The 27,160-nt window shown below is 36.1% G+C and overlaps 1 protein-coding gene across 3 annotated transcripts in view; it reads right to left on the bottom strand.

The window, feature by feature from the left end:
• The window catches only part of EYS (eyes shut homolog), a 774,985-nt gene that overhangs the window by 525,170 nt on the left and 222,655 nt on the right, over positions 1-27,160 (bottom strand). For all 3 annotated transcript variants that reach the window (XM_069851470.1, XM_069851468.1, XM_069851469.1), the window contains 2 exons: positions 13,956-14,153; positions 11,447-11,568 (listed from right to left, as the gene is read on the bottom strand). In XM_069851470.1, the coding sequence (XP_069707571.1) occupies positions 11,447-11,568; positions 13,956-14,153 (320 nt within the window). The remainder of the gene's footprint in view (positions 1-11,446; positions 11,569-13,955; positions 14,154-27,160) is intronic.

The raw sequence follows: 27,160 nt of genomic DNA, 5'->3' as shown, positions 1-27,160 counted from the left end.
TCAAAGGTCTTCCTCACCTCCCTCTTTTCCACCGGTATAGGACGAATGATAAGTAATAATGGATACATAATTTAAAAATTGTGCAAGATACGAGCTAATTTAAAAATATTTAAAGGGACATCTTCTTTACTTTTTTTAAATTTTATCTGCCAAAATACAAAATTTGCCTGGAAGGACTTGGTTATGGTTCCTATTAGTTAATTTTAAAAAGAATTCCATTTTTTTCCTGTACTGCATATTGATATTTTTGTTTATATGATACTGCAAGATAGGAGAAATAATATTCAAGGCTTCCATCTGATTTTTCTGTTATTTGCTCTTGTTTACTGTCATGCAGTAGGAGTCCATGTGCATTTATTACCTTCCTTTTACCACTCATTTCTGAGCTTACTGCAGAATATAGAATCACCTCTGAATTTAATACATTAGAAAAATATTATTTAGGGAATCAAAGGAAATGTGTTGCAGCATTAGTTTTGAGAGCCCATGGAATCTTTTTGCTTAGTCTACCTGAATGAAGTAAACTCAGAGATGCAAGATAGAAGTAGCTTTCTATACTGCTATTCAAAAAATCACCACTGCTGTTTTCAGAAAAAGCTTTTTGCAGAAATGGACTTCATGAGGTAAATTTCACACACAGTTTTTCAGTTATTGCATGGCTTAACTCCAAGCATCATTTTGAACATCTGAGGGTACATGCTGTGCATATATGGGGTAAATCCATACTCTTAGAATGGTGGAGATAATTGAATTTGTAACATCAGTGGCAAAATAAATGTATTGACATATTTATGTAAGTATCTCATAACATACATTTCTAAAACTCCCATGGCATAAAAATTATGTAAATTTTATACATTTAAAAGCAAATAATATGTAATATAATGTAACCAGGCTGGAAAAAATTGTGCTATATTTTCGTGAAACTATGTATATGCTAACAATCAGCAAGAGCAACAAATCTCTGAGAACTTTTGGCCCTGAAGATCTAACAATACAAAAATATGACAATACCCAAAACATGACATCGTTTACAGCCTGTATGGTGTATGATCAACTTTTGGTACTTTTCATCAGTTAAGGAGGGCCTGAAACTGTGAGAAATAGATTTCCAGTTGCTGGCATGCCTTTTGATAACAAAAGAGAGTCAGCGCTGAATGTATAGTCTTTGTGTCACTATGAGCAGAATGAGGCATTCTAATCTACTTGACTGGCAACAGGGAATATCATGAGGTCTTTCTAGTATATATGTATTAATTTAAGTCTGCATATACAGAGGGCCCAGAGAGTGGTGGTAAATGGTGTGAAATCCAGCTGGAGGCCAGTGACAAGTGGGGTTCCCCAGGGCTCAGTGCTGGGTCCAGCCCTGTTCAATGTCTTCATCAATGACCTGGATGAAGGCATCGAATGCACCCTTAGCAAGTTTGCGGACGACACTAAGCTGGGTGGAAGTGTCGATCTGCTGGAGGGTCGGGAGGCTCTGCAAAGGGATCTGAACAGGCTGGACCGCTGGGCAGAGTCCAATGGCATGAGGTTTAACAAGGCCAAATGCCGGGTCCTTCACTTGGGGCACAACAACCCTATGCAGTGCTACAGACTGGGAGAAGTCTGTCTAGAAAGCTGCCTGGAGGAGAGGGACCTGGGGGTGTTGGTTGACAGCTGACTGAACATGAACCAGCAGTGTGCCCAGGTGGCCAAGAAGGCCAATGGCATCTTGGCTTGGATCAGAAACGGCGTGACCAGCAGGTCCAGGGAGGTTATCCTCCCTCTGTACTCGGCACTGGTGAGACCGCTCCTCGAATACTGTGTTCAGTTCTGGGCCCCTCACCACAAGAAGGATGTTGAGGCTCTGGAGAGAGTCCAGAGAAGAGCAACAAAGCTGGTGAAAGGGCTGGAGAACAGGCCTTATGAGGAGCGGCTGAGAGAGCTGGGGTTGTTTAGCCTGGAGAAGAGGAGGCTGAGGGGTGACCTCATTGCTCTCTACAACTACCTGAAAGGACGTTGTAGAGAGGAGGGTGCTGGCCTCTTCTCCCAAGTGACAGGGGACAGGACAAGAGGGAATGGCCTCAAGCTCCGACAGGGGAGGTTTAGGCTAGACGTTAGGAAAAAATTCTTTACAGAAAGGGTCATTGGGCACTGGAACAGGCTGCCCAGGGAGGTGGTTGATTCACCTTCCCTGGAGGTGTTTAAGGCACGGGTGGACGAGGTGCTGAGGGATATGGTTTAGTGTTTGGTAGGAACGGTTGGACTCGGTGATCCGGTGGGTCTCTTCCAACCTGGTTATTCTGTGATTCTGTGATTCTGTGATACAGTCTGTGAAAATTCTGGATAACTGGATTCTACAAAGTATTATTCTTAATAGATTATTGCATCTTCTACTTTTGAATCCAGCTAAATGTATAGGCATTTGTTTCTGTCTATTTTTGAATTTTATTTATTTAGGAAAATGTTTTATCTTATCTGGCAAAAGCATTTGTTTATCAAATGGTCTGCTGGTACTCTTTTCATATAAGTGCTGTGCAGTAAAACAGTATCTTGATCAAGGAGAAAATCAGAGGAAGTCAAAACAACAAAGTTCATCACAGATTTTGGTACATGGAATATATCAGAATTAGGCATACAAACAGAGACAAGGTTTCCAGCATGAAGAAAAGGTAATAATTCAAAATGATTAACTTTTTTTTTTTAATATGAGATTTTAAACTATGTAAAAAAAATGCCATTTTTGAAGAAAAATAATGATAGCGTCCTCCAGTAAGTATAGTTCTTCCAAATCTGATTTCTATACACATGCTCCTCTAGGTACGTACTCAGCCATAAAAAGAGTCTTATGTCAAGTTTCATGTACAGCACTATCTGTTAGTGCTCATTCTTGTGTGCCTTTACAATCACTTAGTAAAGGTGAAAGAATGCCAGAAGCTTCTTTTTTCCCCTCATAGTTATACAGTCAGAACCCCTGGAACAGAATTTTAAAACTTAAAGGACAGAACACGGAATTTGCAAGTAAGTAAAAAGAAATAGGTTAGCCACTCTTTCTCTTGGTGATTTTCTATGCCAAATGCCAAGCAGTTTTCCCAAACCTGAAGGCAGTCCTAAGTAGAGGTTAGCAGCTAGAGACCTACTCAAATTAGCAAATGACCTCCTTGTCTGTGGATGACAAACATGAGCAGATAAATTATCAGTTCTACATTTTTTTATGTGAAATATAATGAAGAAGAGACTGTTATTTATTCCTTCAGAACTTATTTTGTTATGGAAGAGACAATGTAGTCTAATCTATAATTGATGGAGTAGAAGTAACATTCAAACTTTATGTGGAAACAAAAATAGTTTGAGTCAGTTACAACACTTTCATGCCCTTTAGGCAAAAGAGAAAAATCCTTCCACTACATGGGGAAAATGGTTTCAGCATAACAATGTCTATCTTGAACCAATTTTGTACTGAAAATAGACAATACTATGTCTCAAGCCTGGATATGACTTCTGAAAAAGTCAACCAAACATGGCAATCAGAAGTTCATCAGACAAGTAACCTAAGGGCACTATAAAACTAATAGACTTCTAAAGCTTCAGATACAGAGTAATCATCTGCTTTTGGGGTGTCCAAGTAGCAAACTCCCTTCTGACAGCAATACAGTAATTGGTACACCTGCTAGTATAGGATCAAGAATCATATTGCTAGAGAAGGATTATTAGACAACTCGATTTTGTTTGATGTTTGATTATCAGTTTATTATAAGAGCCCAACAGTATCTCTAAAGCTAAGCACCAGAACTTCCCTTTATGAAGTTCTTGAAGAAGAGTTAATAATGTAGGAAAATTTGCTTAAACTCATTATTCCTCTTTCATGAAAAGAGAAAACAAATGGAGACCATTTCCATAAATAGCAATATTTTGTGGGAAACAGGTAAAAAGATAAGCAGACCTGGGGTCAGAGGTATTCTAGATTCTAGATTCTTTTCTCCTTTAATACTGTACTTGTGAAGAAGATAATCCATCAATAATGTTCTGGTTGTTTGTTTTGGTTTTTTTTCACAAAGAAGGTAAAAGATTTGCTTCACAAGGGCTAACATCCATCAAGTGTCTGCCACTATGCAAAAAGCTGACCCTGGAATTCGAATATACTTGGCTGGCGGAGCTCTGAAATCAGCAGCAACATTTCTATCAGCTACAATGGGACCAGAGCAAAGTCAGAGCTGAATGCTTTTCAGAAAGTACTGCAAATATGTGTAGCATCTGCTCACATTTAAGAGTTAAAGACATCTACTATATGGTTGACAGAAATGGTTTCCTTACTAAAGCAAATACGTGTAACGATTTGGATCCGTTACATCTGTTTTATATAAAAATACATGCAGAAATAAAATGCAGGACTTATAAATTGTATACATTCAAAATTTAGGAAATGCCAGAATGAATAGGGGTTTATTGATTCATCATATTGTGTCCCTTTCCACTTAAACACTGTGAAAGAGTCTTTATTATCATTGGTTAAATAATTTTACATTACTTCATTCAGTGCATAAGAGAGCATGAGCAAACGCATCTGCTTTTGAGGTGCAATAAAGGGAAATAGGTTTGTTTCAGTTCACTTTTACTTAGAATAAAGAAGGAAATCAGAAAAGAACAGTTAGTTTTATCTTTTTGTCTGAATGTTTCCCTAAGGAAATTAAAATAAATTATAGTTTAGCTGAGATTGTTTTAGCGTAGCAAGTATCATTTTATAGGTAGAAATCAATTCCTTCTTTTCATTCTTCCTAAATTTTTAGCTTGCATTGTGATTTTCAGGACTCCTGAACACTTAACACCTTCAAATGAAGCCAATGGGAGCTGAGTCTTAAAGGTAAGTATTTGCAAGACACTTAGCTTCTTTAGTGGCAAATGTCACACAAATATATCATGAGAAAATGGGCTGTGCCATTCTCAAAGTAAGGTGTAGATGAGGCTCAAAAATTACTCTCCAGAATCACCTGGCTTGACTTTAGAGGCCCTGTCCTACTGTAATAAAATTTGGGTGTGAAATTACAGTCTGAATCCTCCTTTCAGTAATTGTCCTGATGCTCAGACTTATCCCCCAGTAAATGGATTAGTTCATCATCCCTTTACTGAAAAATAAATTTAATCTTAATTCTTGTGTGCTGTAAAGACATATATGTGGGCAGTTTTCAAAGGCTGATAGATGACCTATAAATTTCACCATTTAACTTATTTCAAAGCAACTTCCTTGTAGACCCATGCACTTCTGTGAGCTTCTGCTCTATAAATCTACTAAATGCAGACAATTTACTGTACCCGCTTCTCTGAAGCTAAATCCTTTTATGTAGAATTCTCTTCCTTATGAGTCAATGAAGTGTTATAGTCCCCAGTCTCTGTAATACTACTATCAGTCTTTTAATGCTTTGAAAATACAAACACTTCATGTCCTGCCTTAAACAAAATGTTATTCTCTGTATCATGCAAATATCAAATTTAGGGTTATGCTTTCCCCAAACAGGCCACAGTTTTCCATCCTGTTCCTTACATTGTGAAGTTCTTAACCTCTTTCCCTGCTGTTGCTGATTTTCCCTGTCCAGCCTCCTTGCTGCTGGTAGAATTTACAGCATACCATCTGGGATCACCTTCCTTTATCTTTATCACCTTTATTTGCCATCTGTTCACAAGTTTCATTGGAAAGACCGTCTTTAACTTCCTTTTAATCTCCATTTCCTCTACTTTGTAACAGTTTTACTCAGCTTTATAGAGTATTTCAAATTCAGTTTATGAAAAAGGCAATAGAAGACACTCTCTCCTATGGCATATATTGACATTGGTTAAAGCTAAAATTTTCATGTCTGCAGTTTCTTTCAAAACATAACACTAAAGCATCTAAAAATAATGCAATAAATAAAACAAGTTAATGGAAAGTTGATGCTTGTTTGCTGGCTTCAACTTTTAATTAGATGAGTAAGGCATAAGACATCATAATTACTTCAGCCAAGCCACGTATAACTCCATGGATCAATATTAAGGACATTATCTTAAGCCAGTAAATCAATAGTTAATTTTGTGTATTCCAATATCTTTAACTCAACTGGACTTATTAAAGCATAAAGAAGTACATCCCCATAATGATGAAGTTTACAGTCTGTCCCCTGCTATATCCACTGTCAGAGGATACAAGTCAGAGGAGGGAGTTATTTCACAATACCTTGTTCAAAAAACTTTCATTGAAGGACTATGAAGACATTTTTCACTTTTTTAACTAAATGTAGGTGGAAGCTGAAATAGATCAATGTCAGCAAGTCAAATCTTCAGGGCAGCACAGTGAATTTTATTAGAAGTAGAATCACAGAATCACAGAAACACTAGGTTTGAAAAGATCTCCAGGATCATCGAGTCCAATCATTCCTATCAACCACTAAACCATGCCCTTCAGCACCTCATCCATCCGTCTTTTAAACACCTCAAGGGATGGTGACTCAAACACCTCCTTGGGCAGCCTGTTCCAGGGTCCAATGACAGTATCTGTGATTTTCTTATTCTTATGTGTAGCTTGAACCTTCCCTGGTGGAGCTTGTGACCATTCCCTCTTGTCCTGTCCCCTGTCACTTGGGAGAAGACGCCAGCACCCTCCTCTCTACAATCTTCTTTCAGGCTGTTGTAGAGAACAATAAGGTCTCCCCTCAGCTTTGTCTTCTCAAGACTAAACCCCAGTTCCCTTAGATTCTCCTCGTAAGACCTGTTCTCCAGCCCTTTCAGCAGCTTCATTGCTCTTCTCTGGACTCGCTCCAGAGCCTCAACATCCTCCTTGTGGTGAGGGGCCCAGAACTGAACACAGGATTCCAGGAGCGGTCTCACCAGTGCCGAGTACAGAGGGAGAATAACCTCCCTGGACCTGCTGGTCACACCGTTTCTGATCCAAGCCAAGATGCCATTGGCCTTCTTGGCCACCTGGGCACACTGTTGGCTCATGTTCAGTCGCTGTCAACCAACACCCCCAGGTCCCTCTCCTCCAGGCAGCTTTCCAGCCAGGCTTCTCCTAGTCTGTAGCTGCACAGGGTTGTTGTGCCCCAAGTGAAGGACCCGGCATCTGGCCTTGTTAAACCTCATGCCATTGGTCTCAGCCCAGTGGTCCAGCCTGTTCAGATCCCTTTGCAGAGCCTCCCTACCCTCCAGCAGATCGACACTTCCACCCAGCTTAGTGTTGTCCACAAACTTGCTAAGGGTGCACTCGATGCCTTCATCCAGGTCATTGATAAAGACATTGAACAGGGCTGGACCCAGCACTGAGCCCTGGGGAACCCCACTTGTCACTGGCCTCCAGCTGGAGTTAACTCCATTTACCACCACTCTCTGGTCCCAACCAGTTTTCCACCCAGGAAAGTGTGAGCCTGTCCAGTCCAGAGGCTGATCGTTTCCTAAGCAGAATGCTGTGAGAAATCCAAGAAGACTACATCCACAGCTTTTCCCTCATCCAGTAGTTAGTACTTTGCAGAAATAGTACTGCTTGTTCTTGTTTCCAAAATGAACTCCAGCTGCTGTATAGCTCTTTTCTGGAGTGTGGAATTGGCAATCTGAAACTGATTTGTCAAACAGCACATGGATTCTCTCCATGCATTGATTAATTCAATGTATAAGTTTAAGTGACTCGAATTGATGTGACCTTGGAACTGTTAACAGTTTATTATTTGTCATGTACTGTGTGCCATTCATGGTATGTGGTCTGACCTTTAGTTAAACCAAGGTACTGTTTCAGACCAATTTCAATTGGCAGAGCTTGTTTATTTTATTGAGACCTTTGAGAATATCCACTCCCTTAGAACACATTGATGCAGGCGTATCTAGTTTTCATTCTCATTTCAAGTGCTGGATCACCTGCTATAATCAGCTAGGAGGAAGAGCCTCCTGAAGCTCAGTTACTTTATATCTTGAGCTTCTCTGGATGTTTTAAATTAAACTAAAACTTTTTGGAGATTACTGTTTTTTTTCTCCCTGTTTAGCAGAAAGTAAAGGAGATTATGTTTGAAATGGAAATCAAGGATGGACGACAAATTTAGGAAATATTCTTAGGTTAGTCCTAAGGTGTGAATAATTTCTTTTTGGGTTAACATAAAGTGCTAACTACTACTTTGTACCATAGTTCTCAATGTCATAGTTCCTTCCAATTAGTTGTCCTTTCACAATTTATGTAATGAGTTAACCTACTTGGTCTTGAGCTACCTTATTCTTTTGTAATGTAATCTGTGTAATCTGATCTCCTGTCTGTTAATTTTGAATACATTTTCTGTTGAAAAAACATAAATAATACTCTTCCTCTGCCTTTCACATAAACCTTCCCTACAACCCAAAATGTAGGTTCCTAAAAGACCCGAAATACTGAATTTCACCTTGTAATGAGTCCTTTTTTCTACAATTCTTAAAACAGAAACCAAATAAGTAATCATTGCTTCTTTAGGTTGACGCTATATTTTGTTAATGTATTGGACAGCTCATTTCCATAACATTACATGTTATTGAAAGGAAAATATTTGTGTTTTAAATCGAGCACTGATAGAAAGTTAACTATAAGAAGGATATGGGATTGCAATAAAAGCACTGTTATATATTTATACTATACAGTATTTAGTATATACTATTATCCCGTAACTTTACATAATTTGTATTTTTGAATTTACTATGTGGCAAGTACACAGAAATAATGGCTTACAGAAACAAAGGTTGGAAGAAACTTATATTTCAATTTGCTGCATGAATAATACACCAAAGTGACAGGATTTGCACTATATTTTGACAGACAGAACAGTAAAAACAAAAACTGAATTCAGAGCTACTGTGAAGCTAGTAAATACCTTGGGTTTTTTTTAATGCAAATACCCCAAACTAATGTTTTATGTTATATAGACTGTATGCTGATGATTAAGAACAACTGAACTTGATTCAATACTTTAAATTAATCTTTTCACTTTTTTTAGAAGAATTTTCAAATTACTCTGGTAAACTCTGAGCTATCATAAGCACAGGCAGAGGTTAATATTCCACATTTTTCTTAACTTACTGTTTATTAACTTTTTTTGTAAAATATTTTACTGTTCATATCTTTCAATTTTACTCTATTTTTCTTCATTACTTATACAGTGAATGCAGAAAGCTTCACTCCTTTTCTTTTCCTCTGTTAGTGAGTACTGCACCTCTTTTGCATCATCTAGATGAGAATGTATAGGATAGGCATCTGTGCTAATAAGTATTACAAGTATTACCAGCTTTTAATTATTGCTGGCCTGGGTGACTTAATAGATGAAGTGCCTACTCTAATTAGCTCCTCTTACTCATGTACCAGAATAGTTGCAGTAAGTAAAATTCAGTGCAATATTATTGCTATGGCAGAGTAAACTTACTAGCACTTCCCTCTTTCTTGTCTTGAAAATACGCTGATACTAACTTCTCAATTTAGCTGAGCCCATTCTGTACTAATTTTCAGGGGGATTGAGTAAAAAATTGTGTGCTGTTTTAATTGTGAATGTACAATCATCTTATGAAGAAATACTTAAGATCTTTCATATGCGCAAGAACAAACATCCAAATGCTCACTTCAGTATTAAAAACATAATGTAATGTTGACAACATAGGTGAGCTATGTTGATAAAGATAGATTCTCTTTCAGAATTCTTTCTCAGGTTTTTCTCTGAAAAAGATCAAATCCAAGATCTAAAATGACACCTTGTCACTAAGATTCTAGAGTACTTATTTACTCTAGTCAGTAACTTAATCTACACAGGTCAGATTTTTTTCATGTCAGGGTTTCTTTGAAACAATGAGCTCCCACGTATCTCACTGATTTGCTATGTCATAGTCCATTTAAAATAAAATGGCATAAGTCTGGGACTAAAAAAAAAAGAGAAATATATAGGTACTGCAGGCCAAAAATATGCAAATTAATCAAGAAAAGAAAGGCACGAGAGGTATATGTAGAAAAACCTAAAACTGTGTTGCAGTGTGCTACCATTCTTTGTCAAGTTTAATTTTGTCCAAATTAAAAAGTCTACTAGGACATATTGCAACTCATTCAGTGAGGCTTAGCAAACATTCTTGGTGGAATGATATGCTTATTTTAAAACATAATCTTGTCCATTTCTGATATCTTATTTTTAGGGGGAGAATATAGTTTAAACTTTTACATATACAGCTCCCTTTTATCAGTCTCAGTTAAAGAACCATCTGCAGACAGAAATAACATCTGGAATGCCTACATATACAGAACAGGAGAGTATATGTCCTGAGATCATGAAATTTATTTCTGGAGTGCTCTATAACCTGATTATAAGATGACAGTATGTCTCTAGTATGTGAGCTTGAAATATTAATTGCAGTCTACTAGTAAAGATATACGTTTGCAATAGGATCCAAAGACAAGAATGGCAGCTCCACAACCTCTGTGGTCTCTATAACAAGCATTTAATTTTGTTCAGGGTGTTCAGTAGTTCTTGAAGTATACTTACAAAAAAAAAAAAAGATTATGCAATCCATAAAGTATTCTAACTGTGAAATGAAGAAACACCTCGGGAAACTAGAGTAGAAGATTTGAGAAAAATCTTTTGAAGCATGTAACTTCTGTTCAAGCTTAGGAAATACTGATAGCTGCAGGTTACCACCAGGATTTTTCTTAATACTAATCTATATTCTACACCTTGCCTTAACATTTGATTAGTTTAATTTTCCTCTCAAATATGCTGTGAGAAATTAGAAAAAGAAATAAAATGTTGATCTTTGTTCCATTTTTGTAACCACAACCAATTTCTCTGACAGTCTGAATGTTCTGTAAGGACAACATTCATACTTTATTGTCCTAGTTTGTCTCTGTTGAGTATGTTGAAAACAACTCTGTTCCACACATGTTCCTGGAGGGAGTGATACAGAACGTGGGCCAAATCTGATGCCAAAGTTTACACAATATGAATGTCTTTCTTCTCATTTCTTCCCATAAAGGAATCAGTTGATAGAATCATTTTATTTCTGAGAAGAAACAAGTCATTTTTAACACTTTTCATGTTTCAGGAACTAATAAAGCTGAAGAATTGTGAAAATAAATTCTGAAGTCTTTAAAGTAAAGCCGTTTTTGGGGGTAAGATACTTTCTAAGCCCCTTTGAAGCCAATATCAATGGTGTAAATAAGTATTCCTGTCATTTATAAAGAGGTCATAAACAGACCTTGCTGAAAGTATTCCTCTCCTTTTGAATTCCCCAAATAACCATGTTGATTAAATATCTGCTTTCATGTGATAAAAACATTCCTCTTTCCCACTGCCTATGTCATTACAAATAAAAATGTGACTGAAAAACATGATTATAAAAATTTTGACAGCTATATGGATTAAGTGGAGGTTTAGAACTCAGAACAGTATTGCTTTAAATTTCAGGGGAAAGTAAAACTTAGAAATAATTTAAATTAAAAAAAATATTCTCTACTAACCAGGTGTAGATCAACACATGTAGAATTATGTTCACAAGCATTGATTATGCAGTCGTCAATGTCCTGGTCACATTTCAATCCTGCATATCCTGGGTTGCACAAACAATAGAAGCCATCGACAACTGAAAGAGAGATAATATTTTAATACTAAGTGTTTTATCATAACAAATGAATGTAGTAAAATTAAGTAAGTTACAGTTATGACTTCTATTTGGAAAAGATTTCAACTGACTTTACATAAAAAGTGTGGACATGTTGAAAAACTGGCATAAATTAAATGCAATATATCAGAACTCCTTTTTAATATGAAAGCAGACTAATGTACTGACTTCTACTTATAAAATTAAAATACTTTGACATAAGAATTATAAATCATATGATCCACTATTAGCTTCTGAAAAAGTGATGGCATCTTATAAGCTACTGATCTCATACACAAAGTACAAAAATTTTATCTTCGATATTGTGCCTAAATGAGATGGAGCAATTAAATGTTATTCTGTTGGGGAGGGGATGTGGTAAGGAAAAGCTCGTATTATATCACTATGTTAGAGGAAAACTTAAGTAAGTTTAATTCAGCAGCTTAACCTATGTTTCATTTCCATGCTTCATTTTAATCTTAACATGATAATGACAAGAATCCTCTCCCTGTTGCATCATCAATGATCCAAACGGAGAGAAATCTTTAGAGTGCTACATTCATATAAGAACCTTGTGACAGTAATAATCGCACTTCCTACAAGCCTGCACTGATTCTAACCTCAAAGAGGTCCCTGGATTCTTCATTATTGCTGAGATTTACCATGAAATCTGTTCTGCCTTTGTGTCTGTACATGTAGCTGCTATTATATTCATTAAATGCCTTAAGTCATTCAGAGGAGGAGCATTATTCATCTGCTAAGAGCTTCCTAGCTTCCTCAGGATTCCAGCTTTCTGCAGCCAGTGCACAACGTGCAGAGGAAGCATAATGTCCACATGATCCAACTCAAGTCTAGAGGCACCAAAAAGACAAGCTGTCCCCAAAAGTTCTGGCACTTTGTGACCATGAAGAACTTTACTGCATTTCATCTAAATTCCAGATAAAAAATATCTCTGAACCAAAATAGAGTATATAGAAAAAATCTGTAAAATTTTAGGGAATATCCTTTACTAGACAAAATATGGAGTGGGTCACCTTATTCCCACGTACAGAAAGACAAAATTCTTAAAGCTTATTGAAACTTATTGATTGTTTTTTAACTTGGAGAGTTTCAGGCAGTGATCTATTTAGTGATTTGGGATCAGTTTTTTAAGATCTCATCTGAAACCAGTAAGTTGATTAGATCTTCTGTAACTTTGAGTAAAATATTTGAATTTCAGAGGAGTTTTCTAGTCATCCTCATTTTAAAAACAATGTGGGGAAACAGAAGGGAAATGTAGCAGAAGACAAACATAGTTGCTCAGTGCTTAAAGTGTGGGACCTATGACAAAAATTTATTTAGCCATGCTCGCTTTGTATTAGTCCCTTCCAAGAAGGGTTAGTAGTTAGAAAACTATATCACAATAGCTTCAAGAGCAGTTGCACAAAACTCAGTACTAAATTCCTCTGCATAATATTAGATGATACAGTAAGAGGTAATTGCTAAAAGTTACTACTTAGGAAATTCAGATGGGATCAGGAGGGGAAGAACCCTAAAAGAATAGTCCATCGTTCCAAAAACTTTGTGAAATTTCTGTTGATCCTTAGAGGCTTTCAAAACTCAGCTAGAGAAAAACCTGACTGGCTGTTCTAGCATTATTGGTACTCCAGCTTCACGCAGTTTTAGCTATATGACCTCCAGATGTCAGTCTGCTTCCCAGCCAGCATTATAAGATTCTGTGAAAATCACCACTTTCGCTTTTTTTTCACAAAGCTTAGAAAATGTCTGATATGTGATAATAGCCCCAGAAAACTTTCCAGTAAGTGCTCTACACATAATGGGTGCTAGGAAATTTAGCCTGCTCAGTCCAGACAGATTATAATAGAGTAATTAGTCAAGTTGCTTCTAAAATCCTTAAGTATGTCTGTCAGTGGAAGTGTAAGTTACACAGTTATGTGGCAGAAGCTGCTAAATAGTAAACAGACACTCCATTTTGCATAAATTTGGTATTTAATGCAGTTTTTGAACATGTTAGAATTATGACATTCCCTGCCTAACTGTTCCATGAGCTCCTTTTCAGCACCTGACTATATTCTTTCATTGAATATACAATGTAAGATGTGTTTGGCTAATGTAGGTATCAAAGGAGACAGCGCAAATCTCATTAAAATTTCTCATTAGCTGCAATTCTGACCCACAAATGCACAAGTCCCAGTGCCAAGAGTTGAAGCATTTTGGCAAAAATAGTTCTCCTGGTACTGGCTGTGGAGATTTAGACAAGCAGCATTTCAGTAAATTATCTGCTGTTCTCCCCAGAGCAGCTCAGTAACTACAGATGCTTCAAAAGAAAGACTACTTTACATTAAAGTGAGTAACCAGACTGAACTCACTGTCATAGCAGTATCCGTGGAGGCAAGGGTTAGAACTGCACTCATTGACATTGATCTCACAGCGTGGACCTGCAAAGCCCTTCACACACCGGCACTGGAATCCAAGGGGAAAAACGTCCAAATTCATTTCTTCTACGCACACAGCTCCGTTCTCGCAGGGATTGCTGGCCTCACAAGGCCTAAACTCGCAGTTCAAACCTGAAAAGGAAAATGGCAAAGCTGTCATTGTTTAACTAATGAACATAACCCTGCAGCTGCTGCTTCTTATGACTTGTGTATTCTTTATATCCCCAGTTAAAATTGAGTTGGATGATCTCAGAAGTACACAAATGCATATTACATGCAGAAACACATATTTTCTTGTAGAGTTGCATACAAAAAAAGACACTGTATTTTAAAATCATAATGATTACCTATATGTCTTTTGTATTTTTTCTCTTTATCTTTGTCCTCTAAAATGGCTCAAAAAGTGGATTTGAAAAATAATTAATGAATTTTGTTTTGAAGCTCCCTGTTATTTCTCCCTAATACCCTGTTGTCACAGGCACTATACGAGCTGTTTATGTATTAACCTACAATCCTAAAAACAAATGAAATGCAAGTAACCTTGTGTAATTGTCCTACTTGTAATTTGTGACTACACACATATTATTTTACTGAAATTATGTGTATAATAATGACTGACTTCATTGTTTCTAAAAAACCCGTAACACAGAGAATCTCACATAGTCCTTTTCTACTCTCTCCGAACAAACACTCTAATGTATAACAGATTATGTACATTTATCTGGGCCAACCAAGGAAGTATGTGATGGTGATCTTAGGTCACAGATGCCTTCATTGGAATCTTTAATTTACAATAAATAGATCAAAGAGGGTTAAAAGGCCCTTTAAAGTGAGTCTTAGTTTGTCAGAACATAAGCAAGACTAATCCATGTTTTCCATTGGTGACACTCAAAATGATGACAGCAGAGATATCAGAGATCAAACAGGTTTAGGTTTGTAAAGCTGCCTTCCTTTTCCCTCAATGTTTCTGAAGACAAGTCTGTTCTTTCAGGCTTAGTTTCAGACAAACCTTGACGGCTTTTGGGGCTGCAACAAACTCCACAAGCCTTTCTGAGGCCCGTTGAAGCTATCTGCCTCTCTGTGACTGTTGAGGCTGGGCTGTGCCTATGATATGCTTTCTGGTGGAGATGCCCAGGGTTTGTTGTGCTCCAAGGCTTCTGTCCACTTCTGCAATGGTGTTGCCTGAGCTATAGTTGCCTAGCCATCCCCTCCTGGACCGGCTTCTCCTTGCCCAAACAACCTCCCTCTTCTTTAGGCTGTAACCTTAACCCAGTGAAGGGCAATGTGGCACTACAACATAATGTGGAAATGGGTAGTCAAGTCCGTATCATTATGTTGCAGTGGGTTGACCTTGGCTGGCTGCCAGGTGTCCATCCAACCACTCACACTCCCTCTCAGCAGGGTGGGTAGAGAAAATAAGATAGAAAGGCTTGTATGTCAAGATGAAGATAGGGACATCACTTGCCAGTTTACTCTCAGGGGAAAAACAGACTTGACTTGAGAAAAACTAATCAAATTTATTTCCAAATAAAAATAGAATGAGATGGTGAGAAATATCCTCCTCTTCTTCCCAGGCTCAATTTCATTCCTTTTCTCCAGACTCCTCTACTTCCTCCCCACCCCTGAGCAGTACTGAGGGATGGGGAATGAGGGTTGTGGTTAGTCCATCATAGTTCACCTCTGCCCCTTCTTCCTCCTCACACTATTCCCATGCTCCAACGTGGACCCTCCATGGACCACAATTCCTGCCAGGAGCCAGATGCAGGGGAATCTCTGCTCGAGGCACCTCCTCCCCTACCCTCCTTCTCCCACCTCAGTGCTCACAGAGCTGTTTCTCACACATTTTTCCTCACTGCTCACTTTGCATAGTCAAGGTTTTGCCTTTCTCAAAGGAGTTTTCCTAGAGGCACTGCCATCCTGGCTACAGGGCTCAGCCGTGACCTACAGGGGGTCAGTTGGAGCCAGCTGGAATCATCTGTCCAGCATGGGGCAGCCTCAGCTTCTCCTCACAGAGGTTGCCCTGCAGCTCCTGCATCCAGCATGTCAGGCAAGCCACGTGCAGGAGATGGATAGCAGTATTGAGAATTTTCAATTTATTTTAGGGTTTGAAATATCAGACAAGAATTCCTGACAAAAAATCAGCCAGAATTACAGGTCATCTATAGTATATGGCAGCTTTAAGTTTGTAGACCAGTTGCTAACTAACAGGACTGGTTATTCATACAGGTTTTCGGATACACATTTGGGAAATTCAGTCATTTAAATAGTTATCTTATTGTGGAAGAATTTTGAGTATTTCATTATGATTTCAGAAGAACAAGATTTAAATACAAAATGGTTGTTGAGATCAAACTACTGTGCCACTTAACTCCATTCTGTGACTTGTTTGAAAGTTTAATATTACTTAAATTTGTAGGATACGGTAAAAGGATGAAAAACACCCATTGGATGACAACAGTAATAAGGTGTCCATGAGACTGAATGTCGTTTAACTTTAACTTGTGATATGTACTTTGATATTTACTGAGGTACATTGCCAGTAAAATGATTTGGGCTTTGCTATGTAAGAGGAGGGTCAGGTGCACAGTTATATGTTTAGTTTTGGCTGCAGCCAGCTGAACCCACGTATCTCTCCTTTGTTAGTAGTGTAATTATAGACAAAATTTTGTTGACCTATTCCACATTAGCCGCCTGCCTTTGTTTTACAGTAACTATTAATCACATAGTATCACATTGGCTGTGAAAAGGCCTTTGTCATAATAATGAAACACACACTGTCCAAAATGTTTGCAAGATTTTTTTAGCTGATTCCTTACTGTAAAGGAGAGTCATCTAAAGGCTGAATCCTTAAGGCTTCCAATAGCAAAGCAACAAGAATTGAGGGGAAGAAACCCAAAACCAACAAGCCTCTGAACCCAGCAGTCATGCTCGCAAAAGAGAAAAAAGAAAAAGACACAAGTTGTTCCTTGTCTTTATGTCACCAGTGTTCTCTCCAGTGCTGGGTGATGCAACAGTCTGAGGTCTGGAATACATGAAATTGCATAGAAAAAGTTGCCACATGGTGCATTGATATTTTGCCTTGAACTTTTCATCTTCATATCGCATCAGCTTGACATGACTGACAACCCTGCTGATCCCTAAAGTGGAGTTCAGACTCACAGAAATAAGCATAGCAGATGGAACAAAACCCTAAATGGAACTATCAGATGATCCAGTAATGCAGGACTCGTTTTAATTCTGTGTTGACAGAAGAATATTTAAACAAAAACACCTGTCGTCTTATATGCCATGTGTTTGTGGGGTCAGACTTTTCTGGCAGATAAAGTCATGCCCCAATGCATCATTTTTCTCCTACTTTAGTAATCTTCTCCAACGCCAGATGCTGCCATGTTTTTGGTGAACAATTGGGAAATGAAAAGGCAATAGTGTCATGGTTTATCCCCACTTGGCTAAATTCAAGTAGCTAAAACTATACAGTTGAGCTTCCAAGATCCTTTCCCCAACTCACAGGGAAAGGGGAAAGGGAAATGAGAGAAAAAAGACTTACAGATTGCAAGATAAAACTACAGCTTAAATTAAATGATAATAATAACATTTAATTAATAACATTAACTAATAATGCAAATAATTAGAAAGTAATAAAATACAGAAAAATAATTGAGATTGTGGTCCCACCCCACCTGCCAATGACTATATTTTATGGTGTAAGAAAACATTAAAAAGATGAAGTTTGTGATTGTTGACAGAAAGGAATACTGTGCCCGGAAAGCAGTTTATAAACTGTCTTCTCCCCCTAACATAGCAAAATTTTTCAGCTGGTCATCACAGGGTAAAAGGGTGATATTAGCTAAACGTAGTTAGCTAGTAAAAAAGAGAAAGAAATTACTCTCAATAGATCAAATGTAAAGAATAAAACACAGAAGTTCATTAATAAATTTATAAGTTCAGCACATCTTTCCAAATGTCTGTTCTTCCTTTAGACAAGTTTGATCTTTTTGCTTGTTCAACTCTTGGCTATATTTTATTGACTACAATAATAGATTGCCTTTATTTTATAAGACAGCTAAAGCCTCTCTATTAAAATAAACCCAAACAAACCCCGAAAGTTTATACACAGATGATTAAATTACAGTCAGTTGAAGGACAATTTTCTTTTAAGTGACACAGTGTATTGGATTAAATATTATATTTTTCTTTCTCTCTCTAGAAGCATATACACAGAAAAAGTAATATGCTTCTCTATTAGCACCCAATATGTATCAAATAATGAATAATTTATTTGGAAAATCATCTTTTTGTTTGTTGAGGAATGAGAAGTGTGTTGCATATTCAGAAAAGTAATTCTGGGAATATTAGTCAGTTCTCTTTTCTACTTGTGTTTGCTTATAGTACTTCTACCACAAAATCTCTAGATATCATAAATGAAAACTGAAAATAGATTATTTTTTTTTTGCTGACAAAGGCCATTATTAAAAGTCAAAAGCATAATTTAGAAAAATTACATAGAAAATATATCACCTGATATAAGCCTTCATTTCTTTATATCAAAATATTGACATCTGTTTGTTTAATTTACTCGGCATAAATCTGCATATGAAATGTTTTGATGTGTACCACAGAATTCTCTTATAATCAGAAATGGCGTCTCTTCAATGTTGTTATTCTTTTTGAAAAATTATTTAATAAAAAAGCCAGTTGTTCCTAACACTTTAAGGAATTAAATCTGACAACGACTTTCAAAGTCAGCATTTTGCCATAAAAGTATGGACTGAATCAATCTATTTCTAGTACTGGAACAACAAGTATATCATTTGGATGGCAATTTCCTAAATAATACCAGGTAGTTGGGTACTGCTTTTAAATATGCACTCATGAGTGCATAGTTCTCAAGACAAACCAAGTGTCGTCACTGCCAAGTGGTCTATTTGGGGCTATGGACAAGAGATGAAGAACTAGCCAGGTAGCAGCACCTACCCTTGGGCACTGGACTGGGGGCAGAGGAAGTAGTTGTGCTGCGAAGTTATGAAATGAGTGTCACAGTCCCAGTTCTACTTGCTGCTCTGATAGAAAATATGGTGATTATAGGATCTTTGCAATTGATCTTTAGACACTGGCTAGCTAAAAGTTTTTTAAATAATTTATTTTATTTTATTAGGATCCTGTTACAGTAACCTTATGATAATGGCATCATTGGATTTCAGTAGACTTACTTAGAGTCTATTAACCATAGTTATAAATTTGGTTAAAATGAAAGCATATCATATGAAGAAGTTAACAGTACATTTTTTCAATGAAATGAAATAATTATACCAGCTTAAAGGATGTCAGTAAGGAAAGATGGATGTTAAGTCAGGAATGTTTTTATTTAAAATTATGTTATTTAGTTTACATTCTCAGGTTCAGAAGATAGCAACCATTTTTTCAAAATGACACTATAGTTTAATTAGTTTAATTTTGTATACAAAGTAAAAGGCAAAGACTGAGGTGAATCTTAAGCTATAAACATAATCTCTTAGATGTTCTGTATGTTTTCCTATTTTTTCTTCTTTATCATCATAACATCACTGCAACAGCATTGTTTCAGTCTTTCTGTAGCTCACTTTTTAGAAATAGAGCTGAAAGACACTGCTAACACTAATAGTGAATAATCATTGTTTTCCAAGGTAAATTAAGTAAACTGAATACTATTCAACAAAAATAAAAATGTATTTAGTTATGGAGGATAATCCAGTGTACAAAGGCACTATGAGGCTTTGTAAAAACAAAAAACCCTACCCCTGAATCCCTGCCCCAAATCTATATGCAACTCTCTGTTTTTCACAAGACTTCTTTTGAAAGTAGTAGATACAATAGCTTTAACTTAAACAATTATTTGATCGCTTAAGAAAAATCTGAATTACGATTTTCATCAGCTTCTAGATGCCTAAAATTTGAGGTCCCTGTAACTCTAAAAATTAAAGTTCTTGATGCTAAATATGGAATTGCCTCTATTAAAATTCAATATTTTCATTTTCTATAATGTTGAAAAGTTCATATATACCTCTAAGCCTGCCATTATTTTATAAACTGAATAGCATGACCTAGTCTGTAGCATAGGAAAAAAAAACACTTCCACAACTGAGATGATTAAAAAATACTAAATATAAATTAAAAAAACCCAAAAAACACAGAAGTACCTCAAAAGTGGATAGGAATTAAAAATACTCACAGAAACATGCATATATTGTTATTACTTAAAATTCAGCAAAGTATTACTCTAATGGTTTAAAAATATGGCAAGTTTTTTTTTTCCAGTTCAAATTTCAAATTTATAGCAAATCCATTCATTTCCTTGGAATGCAGATTCGGTTTTATATGAAAGAAATTGTTTTGTGATTCTATATATAATCCATGGAAAAGGCATTTTCTGTGAAATCCATACTTATCAATACGTTTGATTGTTTAGTTTTTTTAGTGGAAGCATATTTGAAAAGCAATACTTAGCTCTTTTCAAGTAAAAACATTTCCTTAATTGTATATGATAATGTAGACCATGCAACAATGCTGGAACAAAGCATGAGATAGATCCACATCACAAAATTGAAAATGGAAATCACACAGAGAGGCATATATTATTGGTCCATACCTGTATAAATTTCTGTAAAAATAAACAAAACCAGAAGTTGAATATATTACTTAGTGCATTTTTTTCTTTTGAAATATACAAGCTTATAATCACTAAACAGTGAAAATACATCTGTATCCACATCTGTGCTTTTCATATTTTAACATAAAAACATACTTCAGTCTTTCTCAGAAAATAACAGAAGAATGATACTATGGAAAATAAATCACCACAAATGTCTTCTACTGAAATATATGGGAATGCTTTGTTTTTCATGATTTTTTCTTTTTTTTTTTTTACTACATGAGAATTCAACTGAAATTACTAACATATGCAGAAAAGTTACAGACAACTGGTATCAAACTCTATACAGCTTAGGACCTGTGGGTCATTTTCAGATATAGTAATGGCCACCTTCAGTTCAGATGGACTAACCTTTAGAATCATAGAATCGTAGAATAGTTTGGGTTGGAAGGGACCTTAAAGATCATGTAGTTCTTACACCCCTGCCGTGGGCAGGGACACATCCCACTAGATCAGGTTACTCAAGGCCCCATCCAACCTGGGCTTGAACACCTCCAGGGATGGGGAATTCACAGCTTCCCCGGTCAACCTGTGCCTGTGCCTTCCCACTCTCGTAGTGAAGAAATTCCTCCTTATGTCTAGCTTAAATCTGCCCCTCTCCAATTTACACCCATTTCCCTTCATCCTATCACTACAAGCCTCTGTAAATAGCCCCTCCTCCGCTTTCTCATAGACCCTTCAGGTATCAAAAGGTTGCTATAAGGTCTCCTTGAAGCCTTCTCTTCTCCAGGCTTCTTTGGTTTTTTGAAATCCTGCTTTCATTTTCTTAAAATTTGGTAGATTGGCCAGACATTATTTATAGCAGAATTATTTATACAAGGATGATGGTATTGATAATGTATTTATTTAATTTATTTATTTACATATTAATAGATGATGCTGCATCATAAATAAGCCTGTCATGTAGGAATATAAAATGGCAAACATTTTTTGCACTAGTCAAAAAAGACTCAAAAATTTGGTAAACTTTTCTAAGATTAACATCAATGCCCTCATAACTTGTAGGGCAACCAGGAAAAACATAACTACATTTTAAGTTTTTGAAAAAATCCAGTTTGCACATACTTTCTGGAAAATTACAGGATAATTACATAGACATTCTCTTTTGCAATTTATGTACCTTGTATCATCTACATAACTTAAATCTCCATGTAGCCAACATTCTTGTACACCGTTCTCAGAATAACTCATGAAATCCAAGCCCCTTATTTGCTGTAGAAGTCTGGATTTACACATGCAGTACTACCTGTACTCTCACAGGTGTAAAGGCATAGAAAATTTTTCTTGTGGATCAAGATGTGTCCCAGGGTGCAAAATGAAAGCAGAGCTGGAACTGCAACATGTACCTCACTGAACTTGTCTGAACACTGTTAAGCAGCCAGGGCTTTGAGAAATGCTTTTGGGTTCTCAGTGCTGTTCTGGAAGGTCATAGGTCTTCTACAGATCATGACATATCTGCCAGACACTTGTGGATATCTAATATACGGAAGAGTGTCTAAATTCACAGTAGAAATGGCTAGGTATAAGACTTGCTTTCATAGTTGCTTCATTTTTTTCAGGGAGAAATACCTAGATTTATGTCTGTAGATGACAACTTTAAGAAACGATAGAAAAATCAGTAGAAATACCAGAAAAAAACCTGAAGAAGTTCTGCAGTGGCTTAGTATATGAGCCAACACTAAGCCCCAGTTCATACTGATGCCCACCTAGGCATTGCATAGCCTTTTAGATCAACTTTCTTTATTGCTTAGAGGCAATGCATATTTTCTAGGTAATATATTATAAAATGTGACCACTCTGCTTCTCTGCCCGCATAAAGCCCCTATGTGATGCAAATTGCCCTTCATAGCTCTATGCACTAGTTTCATTTTTCCCCTAAATAAAATTATATTTGGCTGTTCAGTGTCTAGAGAGTGGCAAAACCTGATATAAACTGGTGTTGAGCAGGAGATATTCTTTTATAGTCTAACATAGAGTAATGCTAGAAAGAGCCACAGGTCTTACAGAACTGCCTTTTTGCATGAGTCTTGGCACAGGAAAGACTCAGATTTGGCCTATGAGCACTGAAAAAGTAATTGCTCCATTATCTCTACAATAATTTTTTGCTTTCATGAGCACTTACATTTCTTACTTATTTTCTGTCTTGTAATTAGCTGTTCCCATAATAGAGTGTCCTGTGCTGAAAACTCCATTATTACTCTTGCTTTCCAACAGACTTAAGCATTTTTTTTTCTGCTGAGTTGTCTTTCTTACTAGTTTACTTTCTTTTGCAACATGTTTAATGGCCAATTACCATTTTTGCTTTAATCTTAATTGGAACACATTTGCAGACATGTCATTAGGGCTGCAACAAATTAGTACACATTTCCTCAGAACTAAATTTCAAGTTTCCTCTACAATTACATATATTTGATTCAAAAGGTCATATCTTACATCTAGACCAAACACGTACAATGCTTTTTTTCAAAAAAATTATTCATGTAATAAATTTGGATCAAAAGATAAACTTCATTGCTTCATTTATTTTAAAAAAAGGTACTAAATAGTTTTGGGCTAGTTTTTGTTTGTTTGCTTTGTTTTTTTTTAAATTAAAATATTCGTAATATTCATGAAATCTCTTACAGGGATATCAAATATACAATCTCTACCTGAAAAAGGAGATTCTAATTCTTCCTGAGCTTTCTTTCAGAACAGCAGAATATTGGCTCTGTGCATAGGTGACAGATATGTTGGTAGTTTAGTTTACCTTTTCCTTAAATACTGGTGTGAAAAACAGGAAAAAATTGCAATCCTGGTGTGGAAGTGCAAGATCTGTTATTAACATTTAATCCCAAGTAGGAATAAAGCAGCCTTATAAGTCCTACTTTATTTTCTGTAAAAAAGACCTGGTCTCGAAATTGTAGTGGGATAGTTCTCCTTTTCTATGCTAAGAAAGCTGAAAAGCAGGTTGCTTCATATAAGGATGATCCCACTTTGCAACATTCTCAGCAAGGATTGATGTCTAACAGTTATGACTAATGTCATAGATGTGGCAGTGTGATACATAAAAATGTTGGCACTTCAAAGCTGAATTCAGTAAATTTACATTTATTACTATGGACCCGGCTGCTAGAAGAGTATTTGAATATACTGCAAAGTTATAAAACACCAAACCCCTCCAATACATCTAAATATGGGTGAAACAGCTAATGATTGGGGTGAAGCAAAAGCAGACATAAAATGCTAGTGCAGCTCAAAAGTATATGAAAGTCTCATCTACTATGAGTGAGACAAATTTTACTATAAACCAGTAAACCAGAGTTTATCAGGGGAGCATTTGAGCACCTCTCATACTGAGATATCTTTGAACAGTTAAATGAATTGCAGGCATTCCTCTCTTTCCCTTTATACAACTGAGCAAGAGCCAGATAAAATCTGTAAAATTATATGCTCTTCCAGCTGTAAGTTATATGAAGATTTAAAACTAAGGAAAGCAAATAAAATAATGGAGACCAGCAAGGGACTGAAAAAGATGGTAGGTGTCTGGCTTGGATTAATAATTTTTTTTACTCCTTAGTGTAAAAGAATAAGAAGTCTTTCTCCCTTTCACTGAAAATTGAAGGGCATATTGATTTCAAAATATGATTGTTATCAACTTCCGCTTCCTATTATTCTCAGTAAATAAATATTTTCAGATCTACTTTAACATGGAAGAAACAGAATGGGTATAAATATATATAAAATATTGATATCTACTTTATATGCATATAAAACATAAAAACAGGGACTATAAAATTTACTAATTACACTCTTCTCAAACTGTGAGTGAGTTTTTAATAGAAAAGATGGTATTTCCTGATAGAGACATGGGAGCCTTCATTCTTGCTTTCATGAAACTGTTCAGACCTTTAGACGAGTCAGTCAAGTTCTCACACACACTGCTGTCTTCTGAGACACTTAATATCAATTCCATAAGATCTGTGATTCTATTATAGAAAGGCTACAATTGTAGAATCAATATCATAATAGAAAAGTTATTATGATAACTCCCCAGCTAGGATACTTTAATGGAATCAAGCTCACGTGAGGGCTGAGAGTCTATTTAACACTGTAATAGGTAAATTACTGCCAAAACCTATCAGTGATATACTGGTCAGAACTGTAGCTTTATATACTTCTGATCTGTTTGTGTCTCGTTGCTGCTATTAAAATCTTTGATTTGTCCTGCACCCAAATTGAGTTTATCTTCTTTTCTGCTCCCAACTCCAAGTGTTACTTTATCAGCAGGAAATGCAACAGAAAACCAGCTGATCCCCTTTCCTTGATTCTGAACAACTGAACTTCAGAGTGTCCTCTACTAAAAAATATCCAATATATGTGACTATCAGTGTTATTCTTAGACATGATAGAAAACTTGTGGAAGAGGGAGACATTTCTAAAATAGTAACATATTTTCATGGACTAATACACTAGAACCAGGCAGAAGCAACTGTACCAGATATGTACTTAGGTTAAATCTTGTATGAAATGAAAAGAACATTATAGTATGGTATGTGCAAGTGGTAGAATGGCAAATAACATTTCAGCATTTCAGTATGAGGTGTAATAGTAATTTGTAATATACAAGTAAATAACAGAACATTAGTGAAAGTGGATAGAAACAGAGAACTGGACTTTAAAGTCTGGACTGTTGTATTGGGGTAATTAGAACATATTCACAAAAATATACAGTATTTGTGACATAGATAACTGTATTATAAATTATAAATGTATTATACATACTATATAAATCTAGATGCTATTATTTTTCCTCTATTTTAACTTATTACAACACATGCTCAGTGAAACTCTGGAGCTTCTAGGATATCTGTGTGAGTTTACACAGGGATATCTTCAGTAATAACATAATGCTACAGACCGTTTTTTTATAAAATCTTGAGCTTCCTCCAAACCAAGGTCCAAAGAGTTATGATTTAAAAGTATATGAAGTTCATTATTATATACCTTGTCAAGACTACAGGTAAAGGTCTATGATTTTAGAAAAAACAGAAAGTTTCTCTTCCACAGGACAAGGAACGTGGCTGAAAAAAGGATGACAAGTCTTAAATTATCATATAGAGTAATTAGAACATTATTAGAAGTTGACAGGGATTTTTTTTTTTTTTTTCATACCCAGATGTTTTATAAGTTTCTATAGGTTTTCTTTTTAAATTGTGTGCAGATGAACTGTTAGTAACTTCAAGAAGTTCAGGTGAAAATTTTGGAAAAGTCAAAGCTAGCAATTTCAATGGCAATGATTCCAATGAAATGCCAGCATATGTAGAAAGAGCAGTAATCTACACTTACTGTGGGGAAATCTTATGTCAGGGGAACACTAGAGGAGAGGCGTGTATTAGTTTTGTCACTGTTAGGGTTAGAGTTAACAGCGTCAGAAGACACACTTCTCTAGTGCTCTCCATGAATTGAATTTACCATGGTAATTAGATTTTCTAAAAAGAATCGTGTCCGCAGGAGGACTGCTCAGAATTCCTTATTGCTACATTCTGTGTAGCAGAGTCTGCTGTACACATCCTCATCAACTGGTATATGTTCCTAAAAATGGTGCATACCCTTCAAGTCAGATTTTGTGATGGGAGAATGAAATCATTACAATGTATTATTGAAATACAACTTCAGACTGCTTTTCAAGTAACTTACAGCATCTACAATATAGCATTTATGCTTTTACACTGAGAATAACAGAAGCAAGAAAATCTGTGAAAACATAAAACAGATAATCCTATGTAACTTCTATCATTATATTAATATATTTAATTTCTTAATAAAGCAATTCTGTTATCTGTAATTGATGCACACTAATAACAGTTACACACTGTAACTATTCTTTACAGTAACCTGAATATTTCCACACAATTAGAAGAAAATAGTTTAAGTACTTATCATGTTGGCCTACTGTGAATCTGTTAAAGAGTACTTTTACAGCAGTGTAATACTCAATAAACAGATGGCATGAGGCTGAGGTAGAGTTTTCATGTAAAAATAATTCTGCTTTTATTTATACCATCATAAATCTGGATAACATTAATACAAGGACTTGAACTTGAAAGGTGCCAAGTAAATATATAAAGAAGTAAACAGTCTCAAAAAATCTTTTATTTCAATGAGAATTCTGATACTAAGTAGATACTAAGTATCCTGTACCAAGAATACTATATTTTTACAGGATTTCAGCTACCATTTATGGATCTTGCCAACAGGGTTTAACTTTTCTATTGAGAGTATTAGACACTGCTAGCTTCTTGATGAATGACTACAGAAATGTTGACTTTCTGAAATTTTAATCACTTACTGGAATACCTAAATGAAAACCAAAGTCTTTGAAAATCTAGCTCCTTCAGAAATAAGTATTTCATAGAACAGTATTTCTAACCATTGTTTAGAAAATGAGTGAAATCATCTATCTGAACAGAGG

This window comes from Phaenicophaeus curvirostris, chromosome 2 (assembly GCF_032191515.1).
Source record: "Phaenicophaeus curvirostris isolate KB17595 chromosome 2, BPBGC_Pcur_1.0, whole genome shotgun sequence".
NCBI classification, from domain to species: domain Eukaryota; kingdom Metazoa; phylum Chordata; class Aves; order Cuculiformes; family Cuculidae; genus Phaenicophaeus; species Phaenicophaeus curvirostris.
Note: the sequence above shows the minus strand (reverse complement) of the source record. Positions and strands in the feature narration are given on the sequence as shown.